This window comes from Siphateles boraxobius, unplaced genomic scaffold, assembly GCF_051911475.1.
Source record: "Siphateles boraxobius isolate OS27281-9 unplaced genomic scaffold, OSU_SipBor_1 55, whole genome shotgun sequence".
NCBI classification, from domain to species: Eukaryota; Metazoa; Chordata; class Actinopteri; order Cypriniformes; family Leuciscidae; genus Siphateles; species Siphateles boraxobius.
The window spans coordinates 8,166,439-8,183,398 of record NW_027509181.1 but is presented as its reverse complement, the minus strand read 5'-3'; the positions used below and the strand labels follow the sequence as shown (position 1 = coordinate 8,183,398).

Genomic DNA, 16,960 nt, shown 5'->3' with positions numbered 1-16,960 from the left:
CCACTACTGTATTTGGATAAATGTAACATACTTTGCTTGCTGACTATGATGGAGGGCTCGACCTTTGAATAACCCCTGAACTTAGATGAATTAGTAATAAAGTAGACATAAACGTGAAGATGGGCTGATGAGGGAAGCCGGAACAATTGTGACTGGAGCCATTTAATGTATTGTGCTGAATCATTTACTAAATATACCATTTTATATATTATATAAATGTATAGTGAATTTGTATTAGGCCATATTTTATGTTTATTTATGAATATTTGTTCAATTATATTAATATTTATACCAAAATAATATTATGTTGCTTTGTTGCTATGTTGTTGATTTAAAGTACCCATCGTGTAGGCTACAAAAATCAGAAAGCAATAATTTGCGTTTATATATCATATTTAGGGATTTCAGAGTGCTTGTACAGGTCAAAAAAGGAAACATGGTAGGCTACATGTAACAAACAAACAAACAAAAAAGCAATTTGTAGGACAGAAGCGTCCTCTAGTGGTGAAGTAACACCACAGAACTCCAGAACAGAGTTTGAACATCATTTAACGAGACGCGTTTTGAGGCTAAAACATGTTATCATTATTGTGATATGATTTCGCTTTTTTAACAGCTTTTCACAATTTTTAAGACGCTAAACCCCATTCTCTTTACCAGATTTCTCCACAGCCCTAAATCTATTTGTCAAATAAATCACTCTTTCTGCAAAACCTTAAACAAGTTAAGGCAGTTAGACACCATTTGCAAATCTCATGCACTCTTTTTTGCAAAACTCTAAAAACATTCTCACTCACTAAAACACATTTTGCACTGTGATGCACTTGTGTTGCAGGAAGGTAGGCCTACACAAGCAGCCAAAGTTAAAAGGAAAGTTCATAATTTACTCATCCTCATGTCGTTCCAAACCCGTAAGACTGTCGTTCATCCACAACTGACACATTGACTCTTTGAAAAGTTCATAAAGAGATCGTAACACTAATCCATATGAATTGAGCGGTTTAGGCCAAATGTTCTGAAGAGACTCGATCGCTTTTAAGCCTACGATGAGAAAAAATAATTTAGACTTTTGTTCACATGATATAAACATCCAGTTTTCTTTTAGTTTTTACAGTTATTATAGGCTACAATATTCAATACAATATAGCCTAACTTAGCCTACCTTCAGTAGCCTACAGTATGCTACACCTATAAGTTGTGGTTACTTTTTTACTTAGGCTACATTAGTTTGCTGTATGCAATATTTGCCTACTTTTTTTCTTTTTAACTGTAAACTCATAATCTGGATGCTGTGTTCTCCGTTTTTGATGTATTGTCTAATGAATGTTCTGTATTATATAGCCTGATGTGTGTATGAACTGAAAGCATTGTTCGATTTTGAGAACAGGTGAAATGGTTTTGAGGCGATTGTTTGATTTTGCCTGAAGAGTCGGTGGTTTTGTTAATGTAGTTTGAAGATTTTGTTTTGTGTTTAATGTTTGTGAGAAAATGGGTGAAGGTTTCTAGAAATGTGTTTTAGCAATTGAGGAAGTAGAAATGACGAAAGGAACACCGTTCCACGACACGCATATCGTAATGTGATGCGGCGGTGACGTCGCGGAGGGGGAAGTTGTCGTTGTTTTGCTCGTCTATTGTAGCAGTGGATCAGTAACCGGTGAAACCAGAGTCTCTGGACCCGGTATAAACACAATAATGTGCCAATGAGTCCCTCGTGTAGTTGAGGCTGTAGTCGATGAAGGAATGGAGGTGCTGGACAGTCCTCTCAATCTCGTAAGTGTTTGTTTAAAAGTCACATTAGCATGCTAGCTTCTGTTAGCTTAGCCGCATTTAATCACTGAACAAATTAAAATACACCTGCGAAGAGGTTTACCTGTCCGGAAACAAGTGCAGCCATTTACACGGGGTTTTAATTCCGTTAACCGTGATGTGAAGGCTTCGTTTAAACCGTGTTCAGGTTTTTATGTAACGTTAAGTTAGTCTGTCGGAATTAGCCTTGTGTGTTTGTTTACTGCTGACAGCTGATCATCTTTAAACAAACAAAAAAACACGCACACAAGTAGCATAACGTTACCTTATTAACATATGATTTTAAATGTGTGGTTTATTATTTCCTAGAGTCTCAGTAAGTTACGTTATTGAAAGCTGAAAGCTCTTGAGATGAAGATCCTGAGATCACTTGTGGAAATGCTTCTATTTTGCTTTTTTTAAAGCTTTTTTTCAAAAAAAAAAAGTTTTTCATTGTTAATGATATTATCAGGCAGCATAACAAAGATATAAGCAAATCATTGGATCTGTTTTTTTTTTTTACATCTTTCTCCCTCTGCTAGCTATATTGTCATATTTAAATAACTTAATAAATGTTAAGTCATTTACTTGAGAAAATATACATATTATATAAATACAATAATATGCATTTATATGATATATAAAAGAGGGTATTTAGTAAGTTTTGCAGTCTAGACGAGACGTATATTACATGGCTCCAGTGACAATTCTTCCAGGATCCCTCCATCAGCCCATCATCTTCACTTTTATTTTATTACTAATTTCGTTTAAGAAGTCCAGGGGGTATGTAGTAGAGGACAAGCCCTCCGTCATAGACAGCAAGCCAAGCCTTGGGTATTCTCCCCTTCTGCTTCAATGACATGACCATGAAGAAAACCTGATAATCACAGTCTCCAGCATGATTTTAATCATGACTTTAAGTCCAGGACCGAGTTCAGAAGCAGGAAATGAGCTGTCATTGATTATCTGTACTGTTATCAGTCTTGTGTTAACAAACACATGATGAAATAATATAATTTGTTACATCATCTCTTTCAGGCCCATCAACAGTGCAGGAAAGCAGACCGCTTGGTGGCTGCTGGGAAATTTGAAGATGCCATCTCCTGCCACAGAAAAGCTGCAGGTTGGTTTCTGTTTTAAGTGATTCTCATGGGGACGTCTATAAAAATACATCTGCGTGGCACCTTAGTGAAACAACTCGTGCTTTCGGATCGCAAATCATTCACAATGGTAAACAAAATGTCTGTTATCGTAATTCATATTAATTTAATAACATATTTATTATTTAATTATTTAAATATCCTATTTAAAATATGAAAAGTGACACACTGTAGTTTGAATTGTTTTCTGTCTTACATTTTATTTCTCAAAATGGTGGATATAATTTAAAACATTTTGAAATTAGCAGTAATAAGTATTTTTTTTACAAGGTAGGCTATACATTTGACTCATTTAGTTGTCCAAGCCGTAATTTACATAAATGTAGATAATAAATATATATTGTTTAAATTTTTGCATACTATAATAATGGCCTGTTTAATTTATAAAGTTTACATGAATACATTTTCTTTTCCTTCTTGACAGCTCCCATTCGCTATAGTGGAGTGGAATATTATTCTTGTAAACATGAGCGGTTATTATTATTATTCTTGTAAAATGATTTTTGGATTGATCCCTTCTTGTAAATTTGCATATGTAAATGCAGACGGTAATTAAAGTACCATACAACCTCGTGTTTGTCAAAAAGCAGTAAGCCTTTTTTTCGTGTGGTGGCAGAAAAACACAGACTTTCTGGATTTGGATGGAAATAAAATCACAGACTAGCCAGGGCTTGACATTAAAAATAATTCTTTCAGCAGCAGTGGCGTGTAACGCAGTCACTCGTACTAGCCACTTTGGCGGGTTTAATTGTATATATGATATATATACATTTTTCATTTGTAGACTTAGACTATTAAAAAGTCACCACATCCAATGTAGTTTGTGTGGAAAATATAGATTTTTCGATACATGTCGATGCTGAAATATCTGAAACCCTTCCAATGCTCATTTTCCACAGAACAGATACACAATACCAGCTGCTCTTTCCCGCTCTCTTATCCCTCCGACAGCGAGTTACAAACAAACCGTCTCCTCTCAATCACTTCGGATCAATATTGTCGTTGTTACAGGGCTTGAATTTAGGCGTGGGATTGCGCATAATATTCTCATTCAGTACTAAATTTGTTCTTTTTCGCTGCTTATTGCACTTAAACAGAAAATAATGTCAAAATGCCAGTCTTGGCGAGTATTCACGTAAACATAGTCAGTTATGTTTTAAGTGAACGTAACATAAAATTCAGTTGAGAAAGAAAAAGTATAATGGATCCGTGTGTCAAGTCTTAAAGTGACAGCAGCCTAATATGCCTGCTGCCAAATTATGAGATGATATTAAAAATATGTCAGTTTTTCCCCATGGTATCTACGTCAAAATTGTGGCCAGTGAAAATGCAGAGTGGCTAGTAACTTTGGAAAACCACTAGCCACAGCGAGACCACGATACCAGGATTTCCCTTTAGCATTTTGAGCGCTGTTGAACGGATTCTTAAACACCTCTGATCGGCCATTGTGTTGACGCGCTCAACATATACGTCTCTGATTGGCTACAATGATCAACAATGATATATTTGACGCTCTTCACTAGGGGTGTCACGATTCTCCAAATCCTCGTTTTGATTACATTTTCGATTCTAAGGTCACGGTTAGATTCGATTCTCGATTTTTTTTTCAAGCACAGGTTGCTGTTGCTCCTAAAAAGCTGACATCAGTTCATCGCAATCTCACACATCTCTGTTATTATCAGTGAAGCTGACTGCACAATGAATCTTTCATAATATATAGCCTACACTTTGTGTGTTATAATTAGAGGATTTGCCAGCGTACAGAATTCAGCACTGAACAAAAAGTCCGTTTTGAGAGGTGAGGAGAGTCTATCTTAAATGCTTCTGATTGGTCATTGCGTTCAAGAAATCAACACACATGTCTGTGATTGGCTAAATCGCTCAACGCTGCAAACATGTTATAAATAGAAACTCTGGCCTGTAAATCGTTTCTATTTTGTTTTAGTTGTTCTTGTTGCTTTTTCGCAAGAGATGAAAAAAATGTATTAGTTTTTATATGTTTTATTCATAGATATTTCTAGTTTGTGGGAGTCCCGCGAATCTTTTTATTCTCCCGCACACACAGAGTGAGTGGATTACCGCCCGCGCTCGCACTCGGCCATCAAATCTAGTCCCGCGCCGCACTCCATTGCGTTGGGAGTGCACGTTTATAGATCAAGAGCCCGGCCCGAGGATAGTGACGGGAAATATCGGCCAAGTTCGGGCTCGGGCATAGAATCCAAGTTAGATGACTCACAGCCTTTCAACACGTGTGTTTTTTTCCCGCGCCGTGATGAGTCGTTCATGAACGATCCGTTCATTGCCTCTGTCACGCGACAAATGAACAAAAGACTCGGAAGGTCAAGTATTAATGTTCCCTGTAAATTACTTTTGACTGCATTATAATGATTTCTTAATTCAGACAATGATCAAGATTGCGTTGGATGTGTTCGGGGAATTTGCCTGTTAAAAGTATAACATTTAAAGCCCCTGAAATGACTAGAAAAAAGATTAGTTAATTTTGATGAACGAGATTGAACAATAGAGTCAGTAAAACGATCCGAACTTTCCATCACGGGCGCGACATGGGGGCGTGGCAGCATCGACGATTCCATTTTTTATTTCGATTTTTGTGTTTGTGAATTAATTTCGATCGATTTCGATTTAAAATCGAAATCGTGACACGCTTACTCTTCACCAAGCGCTTGCATAGATGCACACGTGAGCATTTAAAAGCAGGCGTCTATCAGCGGATCGCTAATATATCCGCTGATAGACGGAGTTTTCAAATACTCCCGTTTGTATCTGTGTAAGTGTTCAATGGACAACATGTTTTTGAAGCATTGATCATTGTAGCTAATCACAGACATATGTTGAGCGCGTCAATACAATGGCCAATCAGAGGTGTTTAAGAATCCTTATCGAAGTCGGTACTTTTGACAACTCTAGTGGCTGGTGAAGAAAAAAGTTAATATCAAACCCTGAGACTAGCCCATGTAAATGTTGAAATGACCTTACATCCCCACGAGAAACAATTACCGTCAAAAAAACCGAATAGTGCTTCAGTCTCCTTGAGGTTTGTCTCACAAATGCTTCAGTTCTTGTATAATCTATGACTAGCACTCGGCTCGATCTGTGATTGAGAAACCAGCCCTGGAAGCGCATGCTTAAAGAACCTGTCATTTCTCCACAGAACTTCTAAAGGAGGCCATGAAGCTCACGGAGTGTGAACAGGTACTAGATGCTCATCACAGTCCGCTATTGTTTTTTTATTATTATTTTGCTGTGTGGATAGATGAGGTGTTTTCCCCTCCGCAGGCACGCTTGTCTCTGGAGCTTCAGAGGGACAGTCACATCAAACAGCAGAGACTGATCGAGGAGCGATGGAAGCGAGCTAAGCGAGAGGACAAGCCCAGAACGCTCCAGCACGTGTCCTCCTCAGACCAGACGCCACGCCGTTACCTACAGCCAGGAGGAACGGCCCAACCCTCGGAACGCGAGTACGACACCTGGCTGTACCTCCTGAAGAACAAAGGCACCGTCCCAGAGCCCTGCACCGGCAGCAAAGCCCAGAAAGACGACAAAACCCGTCTGGAAGAGCAGCAGACCACCATCAATGACCTACGCAAGCTGGTGGACCGCCTGGTGTCTGATAATGAGCGGCTGAAACAGGAGAACGAGCGGATCCGGGCGGAGAACGTGCGGCTGAAGAAGGAACACTACGCTGATGCAGACTTCGTGGAGAAGTCTGAGCTCTGGGTGCTTCCGCAGACGGCCGAGGAGCGCAAGGCCAAGGACATTCCCATCCCACAGCTCCCTCCACTGGAGATGCCCACACAGGAGATCCCTCTGGAAGACCTGCCTGGGCTGGAGCTTCCTGAGGACATCCAGCAGGAGCTGCTGGAGCTGCTGGACGGAGAGAAGCTGTGAACAGTCACGCACCAAAGGGAGACTTCCATCGCCAGAGGAAGCGCATTAGAGAGATCTGAAAACGCGCGCGGTGGCGTAAACCATGGCAGTCAGCAGGTTTGCTTCACGACTTTTCTCAGCAGCGCCCGTAGCGATTGGATATACGAAGAAAGAAAACAACTCTATTTGAAGTACGTGTGCCTTTTTGAACATTTCTAACGCGTTTTTTTGTTATGAAGTACAAGTGAAAAGGGGACATTGGAGACGAACAGATTCTGTCGGACACTATGCTATCAGACTTTTTATCAGCAAAATCCCACTTGGAATTGAAAACTATTTCCTACACAGACACTGTGAATTACATCCATAATGTGTGTGTGTGTGTGTGTGTGTGTGTGTGTGTGTGTGTGTGTGTGTGTGTGTGTGTGTGTGTGTGTGTGTGTGTGTGTGTGTGTGAGGGTTTTGTGCAGTACCGTTGACGTTGGTGTTCATGCAGTTTCAGTCGTCTATCAACAGCGCAGATTTAGGGCATAGAGGAAGCCAAGACACATCAATGCGATCGGTTCTGCATTCTGTTTCCACACACAGATAAGCAGCTTTGCAGCAGCAGCACTTGTTTCGCCTTATTGCAGACGTCCTGTAGACTAGAACGAAGCCCTGTTGTGATGTCATCTCTGCCAGATCGCCAACAGCCGCGCTAATAACCGTGGATACTTTCTATTGGAGAAGGGACTTTAGGACCGAACATGAGTGTGAAACTATTGCATTCAGAACTATAAGCAATAATCATGTCATGTGTTCCAGTATCACTTCTTTGTTTCTCATCTCTACTGTTTCCTGCTCAGCTGTGTCATTGTTCAGCATAGGAATGGAGTTGTCCCGAAACCTTCCCACTTTGTCCACATCAGGAACTCTGGATGAACTGACGTTGTTATTAGTTCTTTTGAAGCTTAATTTTGTATTGTACTCATCAATCAAGGATCGTCTGGATCACGATGCTAATATTTTCAGGTTACTGATTGCACAATCATACATTGTCTAACAATAAACCAGGTTCACTCCTCACACTAATCAAAAGCGTACCAACATGTGCCAGACGCGCCTGGGAAGAGATGAATTTATGGCTCATATTTGTGTCATGAAGAGGGAACCAAATCCACATTTTTGCTCTTTTTATTATTATTATTTTTTTAAATTCAATGTTTAATTACTGGTTTACCACAGTAATCAGGGTGCATCAGATTGTTTTATTTTACATTTTATTTTATGATGTGAAAATCATACGACGAAAGTGTTTTGATGCATGAATGGCTGTTCTACAGTAGCTGTACGTACATGATTAACATATTGAAAACAAGAATTTATGTATAATTCTTTTGTGAGTTTACTTGTTCTGACAACCATTAAAGATTTTAACAAGTGGAAGCATTAATCGGAGTTGTTTGTCCACCTGCTAGTTTTGCTGTTATACTCTTATACTTCATGGAGTCAAGTAACAAAGGTTTATTAGATGAGCAACGTTCAAAGCTATTGTGAAAAGACAAAGTGGTACACATTTGTGACTGCACATCTGATGAATTCTGTGTTAATGCACTCATTTCTCTGCTGCCTGGCAACTGTATGCAGTCGGAGGCTATTGAATTGTATAACTTTAAAATAAATTCTTCATTTTCAATTAATAGTTCAAATAGTCTAGGTTGTCTCTCTATTAAATATGAGGTCATCATTTCTAAATTTCCCCAACAGCTCCATAGCGTCCTCTTCTGCCCAATCTGTGAATGACAGCATGTGTTTAACTACTGGCTAGTGGTTAACTTTATTTTCTCTCACTTTTTGAGACCTCAGCAATTTATGGAGCAATTTCTTACATTGCGATGAAAGATTATGTGAATCTGAAGAAACAACGTGGGAACAAACTAGTGTGTTCTACTCATTTTAGATGAAATAAGCTACAGTATTGTATGCAGCACGATTACATTGTATACGGTGGGATACATTTTTTTGTTTCGTTTGTTTCTGCTCCGCAAAAAAATATATTTCCAAAAGAACCCAGACAGCAACAGGCTGAGTGATACTGTGAACATGTTTAAACCCACAAATGCACAGTTTAATTGACCTTTCATAACACATTTTTGGGGGAAATGAGAATGCTTTAAGATTAAGGATTATATATTATATCTTTCAAAATTCTATTAACAAAGAGCAAGACAATTAATTGCGTTTTGTACATTGCTCGTTTGTTTTCATACACACAAATATACAGTAGTGGCCAAAAGCTGCTTCGCCCTTTATTTTCATATAATTTAAAACTCGTTTAAGATTTTGTAATCATATACTTGCAGTCAATTCTTTTGTCATAACGCAATGAAACATGCCAAATAGAGCAGACAATTTTTGGCCAAGCTGTCATACAAAGAAATTATGAACATGCAAAACAAGAGAGAATCAATAACATTTGTTGTAAAGTTATCTTGTAGTCAATGTATGCCTTTGTTTTTCTATGCATTTTTAAATTTATTTTCTGTACAGTGAAATAAAACCTATAGGTGTATTTTGCCTTTTTTGCCATAAACTTGGTTATCGTATTTATTTAACAAAAGTATATTGTTTTGTTCTTCCTATATATTTAAAATATAAAAATTTCCTCATTTTGATGGATTAATTGAACTTGTAGGGTCATTAAAAACCAACATCCCCTCTGGACATTACTTTCAGACACTACTGTGTGTGTGTGTGCGTGCGTGCGTGCGTGCGTGTGTGTGTGTGTCTCTCTCGTGTATTTCTCTTTCAGATTGTCAATAAGGCAAAAGGCAGGCATATATTTGATAAATCCATTTTAATGGAAAATGTAAAACCCCTTTGAACTTCAATGTACAAAGCATGTAACACTTGCACTTTAAAATTTGAAATTGAAGCAAGCCATGTTTAAAAAAATACATCAGTGAATGTATATATGTATATATTTACACAGCATAGTACGATTTCCTTTTTCCATTGAACTTCAAAAGTTCACCATAGTAAATCTGAACATAAAAAGGAGAAATGAGTTTTCTTAAATAAATTACAACTTTTTTTTTGTAAATGTCTCCATTTTACAGTGAATACTTCTTAATAAAATGCTGAAGTGTTATGTATCAAGTCTTTCTTTACATAATAGAACTTTACAATGTTTACAATTGTTTGGCAGTTCTTTTTCTCAAAAGATATGGCATGAGGACATGAGACAGCGGATCTCTCTCACAGTAACTCCAAGTCTCCAAAGTAGTGAGCGGCATCAGAAATCCATTAGAAAACTGTACAAGTCACATTTACATTTGATCGAGAACAGAGCAGAACTCCTGAAAATAAATACGATTCTCCACTGAAACTATACAGTAGGAAAGAACAAAAGGGGACCGAAAGCAAACAGACGAACAAACACTAGTTGTGACAGCGGCGCTGTCGGATTATCTCCAGATGTGTGGCGTGTCAATGACAGTCATCCTGATGGGCTATACTGCTATGGTGTCGGTAACAAATAAATACAGTTTCCTGGTGTGTGTTTTTTTCTCTGCTTGGCACTGGAGGTTTGCGGTGTGAGCGTTAGTGTGCATATTTGGGGGGAACGTGTCGACGGGTGTCATGAGTTGGTCTCCTCTTCCTCCTCCTCCTCTGCGCAGCACCTCTTTAAAGTTCCCACGGCATTCTTCACGCAGTGGTAAAAGATGTTCTTGACCTGAGAGAAAGGGCAGGCTGTTAGAATGATGCGACTGACTCGCGTGGTTAGAGACTAGAGCCGAGAGAGTGGAGACTGATGAATGCTCATCTGGTAAACAAAAAATAAACAAGCCCACCAGGACTCTTATTTTGAAATGCTATTCCTGTTGTTGTTTTTTGGCCCCCAAATGTAAGACCTTAAAAACTTTTAAGATATTTATGACCTTAAATTTGATCAAAATGAATTCCAACACTTTTTAAGGACCTGAGGAACGTTGATATGTGTAACCTTAATGCGATCTCATGTCGTAAAATGCATCTGAAAATATAAATATTGAGTATATAACAGATTCCAGTAAATGCTGAGGTGATTGTTCCTGTGCGTTTGAACTCTACCTGTAGCTTATCTTCATAGTTGATTTCCTCTTTGGAGGATCTGAGTTCCTGGGTTAAGTGGAACGAATGCACCACATGCTCCGGAGAGACGAAGTCATTGATCACCTGGACACAGCTGTGAAGGTTCTGCACCTGTACGGATGACACACACACAAACGTGAGTGTGCACCGATGGGACTATATCATAAAGATGCTGCGGGTACTCTGGAACTTTAGCTAGTACAGAAAGAGGAAGTGTGTCTGTGATTGGCTCATTATTTACGCACACCTTCCCTTAATAACATTAATTGTTTATAATTGTAAAATTATTTAATTGTAAATAAATTAAATGTAAATAGTCCTATAAAGCCTACATTTTGTTGTACACAACCTACTAGTAATCTACAATCAAGCCTACATGCCTTCTGTTGTTTGATGGATAGATCATACTTTTTTAGGAAGTCAAAGGCATTTTTATTATAATTCTAAAACTGTCCTCCTTCAGGTAATGTCTTTTTGCTGTGAAATCTTTACTCATTTTTATAAAGTGAATAATAAAATAACTTTTACATTGTTCGTAATATTTTAAGATGAGCACATACTGGAGTGAAGCAACTTAGGTTTTCCTGATGATCCATATATTATTTTCAGAAAAACCATGTTCAGATGTGAGTATCAAATGATACATTAGGCTTTTGAGGAACATTTATTTGTCATCATCATTGTATTACATTGCATAAATGTTTTGCCTCCCCAATAAAAAGTACAGGATATTGATGATTAAACTAAGCATTTAAATATCATCTAACTATATATGCATATAGCATGACAACTGATATTTGTCTGTATTTTATGCAAGTAGTCTTCAAATCTCATTGATTTACATTACAAGCTATCAGAATCTCATCTTCCTTTTTGGCCATATAAATATCAGCAACTGCATTAAATAGTGTATTTTTCCCTGTATGAGCCCCATATTCTCCTACATCATTCTATATGAGCCATAAAAGCCAGATCTATCTAGTATGATACTCAACAAAAACATATATGCAAACTTTTGTTGCATATATTTTGTCTAAAGGTTCGATAAACTGTTCCATTTAAAAAAAAAAAAAAGATAGAATTTCTCTGATTTCATATGTCAGGCTTTACAGGAGTAAAGTGAAGTGAATAGAATTGGCAGATTTTGTATTAAAGAATTAAATGACATTCAGACTTAAGTGTCTGAACACTTGTTAGCATAAGCTTTGTTAGCTTAAGCTTTGTTGCTTTCCATGTCAATCAAGTGGGCTTTTTTGGTCTGAATAATCAATAATACAATGTATACTTCTGAATCGAGAACATATCACGATGTGGATGAGTGTAACGAGACCTGGTGCAGAGCTCCTGCAGGGATCAGGACTGAATCACCCAGAAACTGCACCACAGTCCAGCCCTGGACGGCGTGTTCATCCAGCAGACGCTGACGGAGCTTACGGCTCAAGTACCAGACCGGCTCACGGATGGGGTCGTGATCCGCTGGGATCTCCACGCCCTGCTCTTTCGCCACCTGTCACGCACAAACTTTCAGTTAAATCAACATCCCTGCAAACATGTTAAATGAATCCTATAAAACTCCCTTGTGCTAGAAGAACGCAAGGTTTTACGAGGACACTCGCTCAGAGAGAGGGAGTGAGCGTCGCCTCAGTGATCCACTGTATTATTTTAAATCAGATCAAAATAACCTTGTGCAGGAACTCTTTAATCTTCTCGCCGTCTTTGCTCGTGTAGATGTGCCACAAGGCTCCGGGAGTCTCGCTCGAGTCCTTTAATCTTTTCTTTACGTTGTCATCCAGATCTTCCTCTTCCAGCCTCTTCAGCACTCCTGTGTGTTTGGCACAAACACATTCATGCGGTTACACAGCAAACACATCACACAGTCAGCTTGATTTATTATAAAGCCTTCCCCCTTTGAAGACGGAGCGATGTTTAAAAATGAATGGAGAAGTGTGTGTGCGAGTCTGGCTTATATATATACTCCTCGTGTCTGAGACAGTGGTTTAAAAATAGAATGGCCATCGAGTAGGAAAGAGAGGACACACGAAGAAATGAAAATAACTAAAATGACTTAAAAATTACGACCAAAAAGTAAGACGAAAAAATGTTGTTCAGAAATCACAACCACGATCACACTGATGAACGTCAGTGTGAACTATGCCAGTACAATAAGGTCTTGCTGCATCTCTTTGATGAATGCATGTTTTCATGACTTATGAAGACATTTTTGCTTAGGGTCAATGTGATCACCAATGGCAGTGGTTCTCAACCAGGGGGCCGTGACCTCAGCAAACATTCAAGGCAACTTAAACGATTTAAGACAAAACAAGCATTAAAATAGCTAAAAAACTACTCAAAATTAGTTAGATCGGAGCAGGACAGTGAGGAAAGTGATCAAAGTGGACCAGGAGCCGATCTCTGAACTCGGGTCACCCCTTCGGTTTCATTCATCCCTTCTACAACCTGGAAATCCTGGATATATGAGGTAGCCTAATTTTAAAAGTGGGACTTCTAGATTGGGATATGTCATGAAATTAATAAAATCTTAAAGCACCATAGGCATATTTATATTTACCATAAATGTTTCTAGTTTTGCCAAGTTTTAAAATATCTTAATATATATATGGACCTTTGAGTCAAAAAGTTTGAGAACCATTGTGCTTCAGATGTGACATCATACCCTGAATAGTTAAAATGGCTTTTAGAGAACTGTCTACTGTAGTGGACACCCATCAGACAATTAACTGTAGACGATCAGAGAGAGCGCAGATGATGTCATGTAAAAATACAAATGGTTTTGAGTTGATACCATAGTAATATAGCCCTTTTAATGTGAAACTTGTTTTGGATTGAGATTTTACTGATTTAATCTAATGAGTGCAGAGAAAAGCTCTTTGCAGTGCTGCTATGGCCATGTACAGGCAGGGAAAACTCATTCCAGATGCATCTCTCACATTTCATTGTTTCCAGGGTGGAAACCATGTTCTGTGTGTGTGTTTTTTTTCCCTCTGAGCTCAGGGGTTTTTGGAACAATTCAGCTCTAGCAGAGGCTTTTCCCCCGCCGTCTCTTTCTCTAACACGGCTGACCAAGATAACGGACAGGCTGTTGTGTGGCGAGCTGCTCTCAGGCTTACCCGTTTTGGAAAGGACACCATTCCCTTTTGCCACTCCAACATAAACCAGCACGCTGATGATGTCAGACACCTCCATGTGCAGGCTAGCTGTGCCAAAGTCCTGCTCCTGAGATGCCGCCACACCTGTGACATGGATCATACATTATTCAAGTCAGCATGTTATCAAAACAGGCTTCAGTTTTTCATTATCGTTTAATTTAATTTCAATCCCATTTAAATGAAGTATAATTAGGCAATATAACAAATACTACAACGATATACAAATACTTTGGAAATAGTACATCATTTTTGGTTTACAGTAACGTCAGATTCTATTTTCTTAATAATCATGAAAACAATGCCACAATTCAAACAATATAAACGGTCCTAAAATAGGCCACATTTTCTTTTTGCAAAAGTTCTTTTTTATTTTCTTTTGGGGTGAAATATGACATGTTTGATGAGATCCTTCCAGTAAGTTAATATAATTTTTAATGAAATTATTAATTTTTCCACAGTAAAAAAATGCAGTAAACATAGCAAGCTACTAATAAATCTGCCTGTGAGTGTGTGAGAGACACAGTACCGTAAGCGCAGCAGAGGCGCGGGCCCAGGTCCGGCCGCACAAAGAAGGAGGGCAGATGGGAGGCCAGGTTGAGGTTTCCCTCGGGGTCTGAATACTCAGGCATGGGGAGGTTCTTCATGAGATCATCATACCTACACAATGAGATGACGCACATGCTAAAACAAGACTAAAACAGAGCTATATCCGATCAGAATGTACGAATGATATGTTTAGTGTCGTGAAACAGCATTCACAACCCCTAAACCAATTTCTAAATGGCTACTTAGCAAATCTACTTCTTGTGTTCCTAAGGTCATGAGGTACCTGGAGGGCATCAAAGCCATAAACTCCTCGCCTGAGGGCCAGTCTTTCAGTCGATACACCACGCTTTCTCCATCTTTAGACTTGGGACGCTCTGTAGAGAGAGCGTGATCAGCATAAATGGAAACAGACCAATTAGATAAATGCTTATTTGTCTACTTCAGGTGGCACTCACTCGTGAGATCTTCAAACCCGTCCCAGAATTCTTTGACTCCCGAGTTGGACATTACTCCATCCTTGCAGTTCAAGAGGTCTCCCTGGTGATCAGCAAACTCTTGGTTGAAGGATTCTGCTTTCCACAAGCTGGCGTTGAGTTTCTTGTGCACCCCAGAGACCAGCACAGGCTGTAAAAACAGCACACAGGAAATAGCCTTTTAATGACAGCTGAGATCACAAACACTACCAAGACTTACTTTTTGAACAGTGGAAACAAAAATGAGGTCTGGTTAAAAAAAGACATTGCAAGATGGATTACTCTAAAGACTAAAGTAGCTTTACATTTTTTGAAAAGCCTTTAATCTGTGAGTTTATGATAAACTGAGTGCCAAAATAGCATCTGTGAAATTGCAGAGCTCAATAATAAGGATGGCACACTGATGTTTCGAGCGAGTCGATGGATCAGTCATCTTCCCTTTCAGGCGAGGTTTGTGCTTCATAAATATGAATTTACATTATAAATATGAATGTACATTATAGCGGCTTCATTTCCAGCTTTTCATTTTGTTCTCTATTTCCAAATATTCTTTTTGTAAAAATATTTTTGTGAAGAAAAAATGTATATTGGTTCAAATAAAAATTGACCAATCATTTGTGGTAAAGTAAGGAAAAATTGAAACTGCTGGCCTGACTGTGCAAACTGAAGAAGCATTTAATATTATTTGTTTTTCTCAAAAGTCCTGAAAATTCTAAAAACAGACAACAGATCAGCCTAAAAACATCCACAAGCAAGGCTATGTACACCCTCAAAAAGGGGTGCACTACATAGGCAGCTAAATATACACAGGCAAACAATCTCATATGAACCTACAGTAACATAAAACTGACTTTTTTCATGTCTTCTCTTATCTTGGATTTTTCCACTGAGATCACGGCTATTTATTCTAGAACTGCCTTCTCTGATGAATATTTGCGATGATGTCTATTGTCTAATCTAATTGCTGACTATTTCAGAAATTTTAGAAAGAAACATAATAACAATGTCTACCCTTTTTCTCCCTACATAGGCAGCTTACTAGGTTTTCCAAGAAAGCCTATGTGTTGAGAGACCAACAATTCATAATGTCAGTTTACTTCCTGCAGAGCTGTAAAGTCATGGTCCACTGAGCAGAAGTCAATAAATGTCATCTTGGAAAAGGAAGTGCAGCTCAAACCCAGAGGGGCAGAGACAGAGGCTGTGTCCAAAATCACCCTCTATACCCTTATCTAGTGTACTATACAGCCATTTGAAGTGATGTACAAAACCATAGTGGGCAATATTGAGTGAATTCATTCAGTCCTTTAATGCACCCAAATAATGAGTGTACAGCCAATTCACATGTAATGCACACTAATGTCTATGCACTATGAGTGCTGTGCCAAATTAATTACTGAATCTCGCCATAAGATGGCATCCACAGCCCTTTTGGTGCAGAAAGTGGAGTAATGGGTAAAGCGGCTGATTTTGGGATGCAGCCAGAGACTTCTGTTTGCGTGTGACTATTGAAAAAGGATGTATGCCTCAAGATTTCAACCTCACACCTCTTCTGTATCCTGCTGTCCATTAGAGGAAAGCAGATTTCATTGTCAAGTACCTTACAGTATATGCTCACTTGAAATGTTCTGCATTAGAGCAGCACATGTGAAGAGGCATTACATCTTATCAAAGCACTTAATGTCTATATTTGCCTTTGTGAAGTAGACACTGAATAAATGGTCTCTAATGTATGGCACCTTTCTCTCTGGACACACACTGCACATATAATGCAGACTTAAGTAAGACAAACCAGACAAAAACTGTCTGCTGAGTTAAAGAGACACTAGTC

General features: G+C 38.6%; 2 protein-coding genes across 10 annotated transcripts in view; one reads left to right on the top strand and one right to left on the bottom strand.

Annotated features, from left to right (window-relative positions):
• Nucleotides 1-1,563: 1,563 nt before the first annotated feature.
• Nucleotides 1,564-8,265, top strand: nrbf2b (nuclear receptor binding factor 2b). Of its 2 annotated transcripts, XR_013195594.1 has the most exons (5): nucleotides 1,570-1,770; nucleotides 2,824-2,908; nucleotides 6,118-6,158; nucleotides 6,243-7,234; nucleotides 7,292-8,265. XR_013195594.1 is itself a non-coding variant. In XM_077206146.1 (4 exons), exons 1-4 carry the CDS (start codon nucleotides 1,741-1,743, stop codon nucleotides 6,852-6,854), a joined length of 768 nt encoding a protein of 255 aa, XP_077062261.1. In that variant the 5' UTR covers nucleotides 1,564-1,740; the 3' UTR covers nucleotides 6,855-8,265. The 2 variants fall into 2 exon arrangements, 1 of the variants encoding a protein (XP_077062261.1); XM_077206146.1 differs by having other exon boundaries at nucleotides 1,564-1,770; nucleotides 6,243-8,265.
• Nucleotides 8,266-9,654: 1,389 nt separating this feature from the next.
• Nucleotides 9,655-16,960, bottom strand: part of jmjd1cb (jumonji domain containing 1Cb) — a 138,647-nt gene continuing 131,341 nt past the window's right edge. For all 8 annotated transcript variants that reach the window (XM_077206089.1, XM_077206091.1, XM_077206090.1 and 5 more), the window contains 8 exons: nucleotides 15,115-15,283; nucleotides 14,943-15,033; nucleotides 14,640-14,770; nucleotides 14,075-14,197; nucleotides 12,629-12,768; nucleotides 12,277-12,453; nucleotides 10,926-11,057; nucleotides 9,655-10,548 (listed from right to left, as the gene is read on the bottom strand). In XM_077206089.1, the coding sequence (XP_077062204.1) occupies nucleotides 10,453-10,548; nucleotides 10,926-11,057; nucleotides 12,277-12,453; nucleotides 12,629-12,768; nucleotides 14,075-14,197; nucleotides 14,640-14,770; nucleotides 14,943-15,033; nucleotides 15,115-15,283 (1,059 nt within the window). In that variant the 3' untranslated portion in view covers nucleotides 9,655-10,452. The remainder of the gene's footprint in view (nucleotides 10,549-10,925; nucleotides 11,058-12,276; nucleotides 12,454-12,628; nucleotides 12,769-14,074; nucleotides 14,198-14,639; nucleotides 14,771-14,942; nucleotides 15,034-15,114; nucleotides 15,284-16,960) is intronic.

Excerpts from the sequence above, each read along its gene's own strand:
- nrbf2b (XM_077206146.1), top strand. The coding sequence starts at position 1,741 with ATGGAGGTGCTGGACAGTCCTCTCAATCTC. Across the intron at positions 2,909-6,117 it reads CTGCCACAGAAAAGCTGCAG|AACTTCTAAAGGAGGCCATG; the intron begins GTTGGTTTCTGT and ends ATTTCTCCACAG. Across the intron at positions 6,159-6,242 it reads AGCTCACGGAGTGTGAACAG|GCACGCTTGTCTCTGGAGCT; the intron begins GTACTAGATGCT and ends TCCCCTCCGCAG.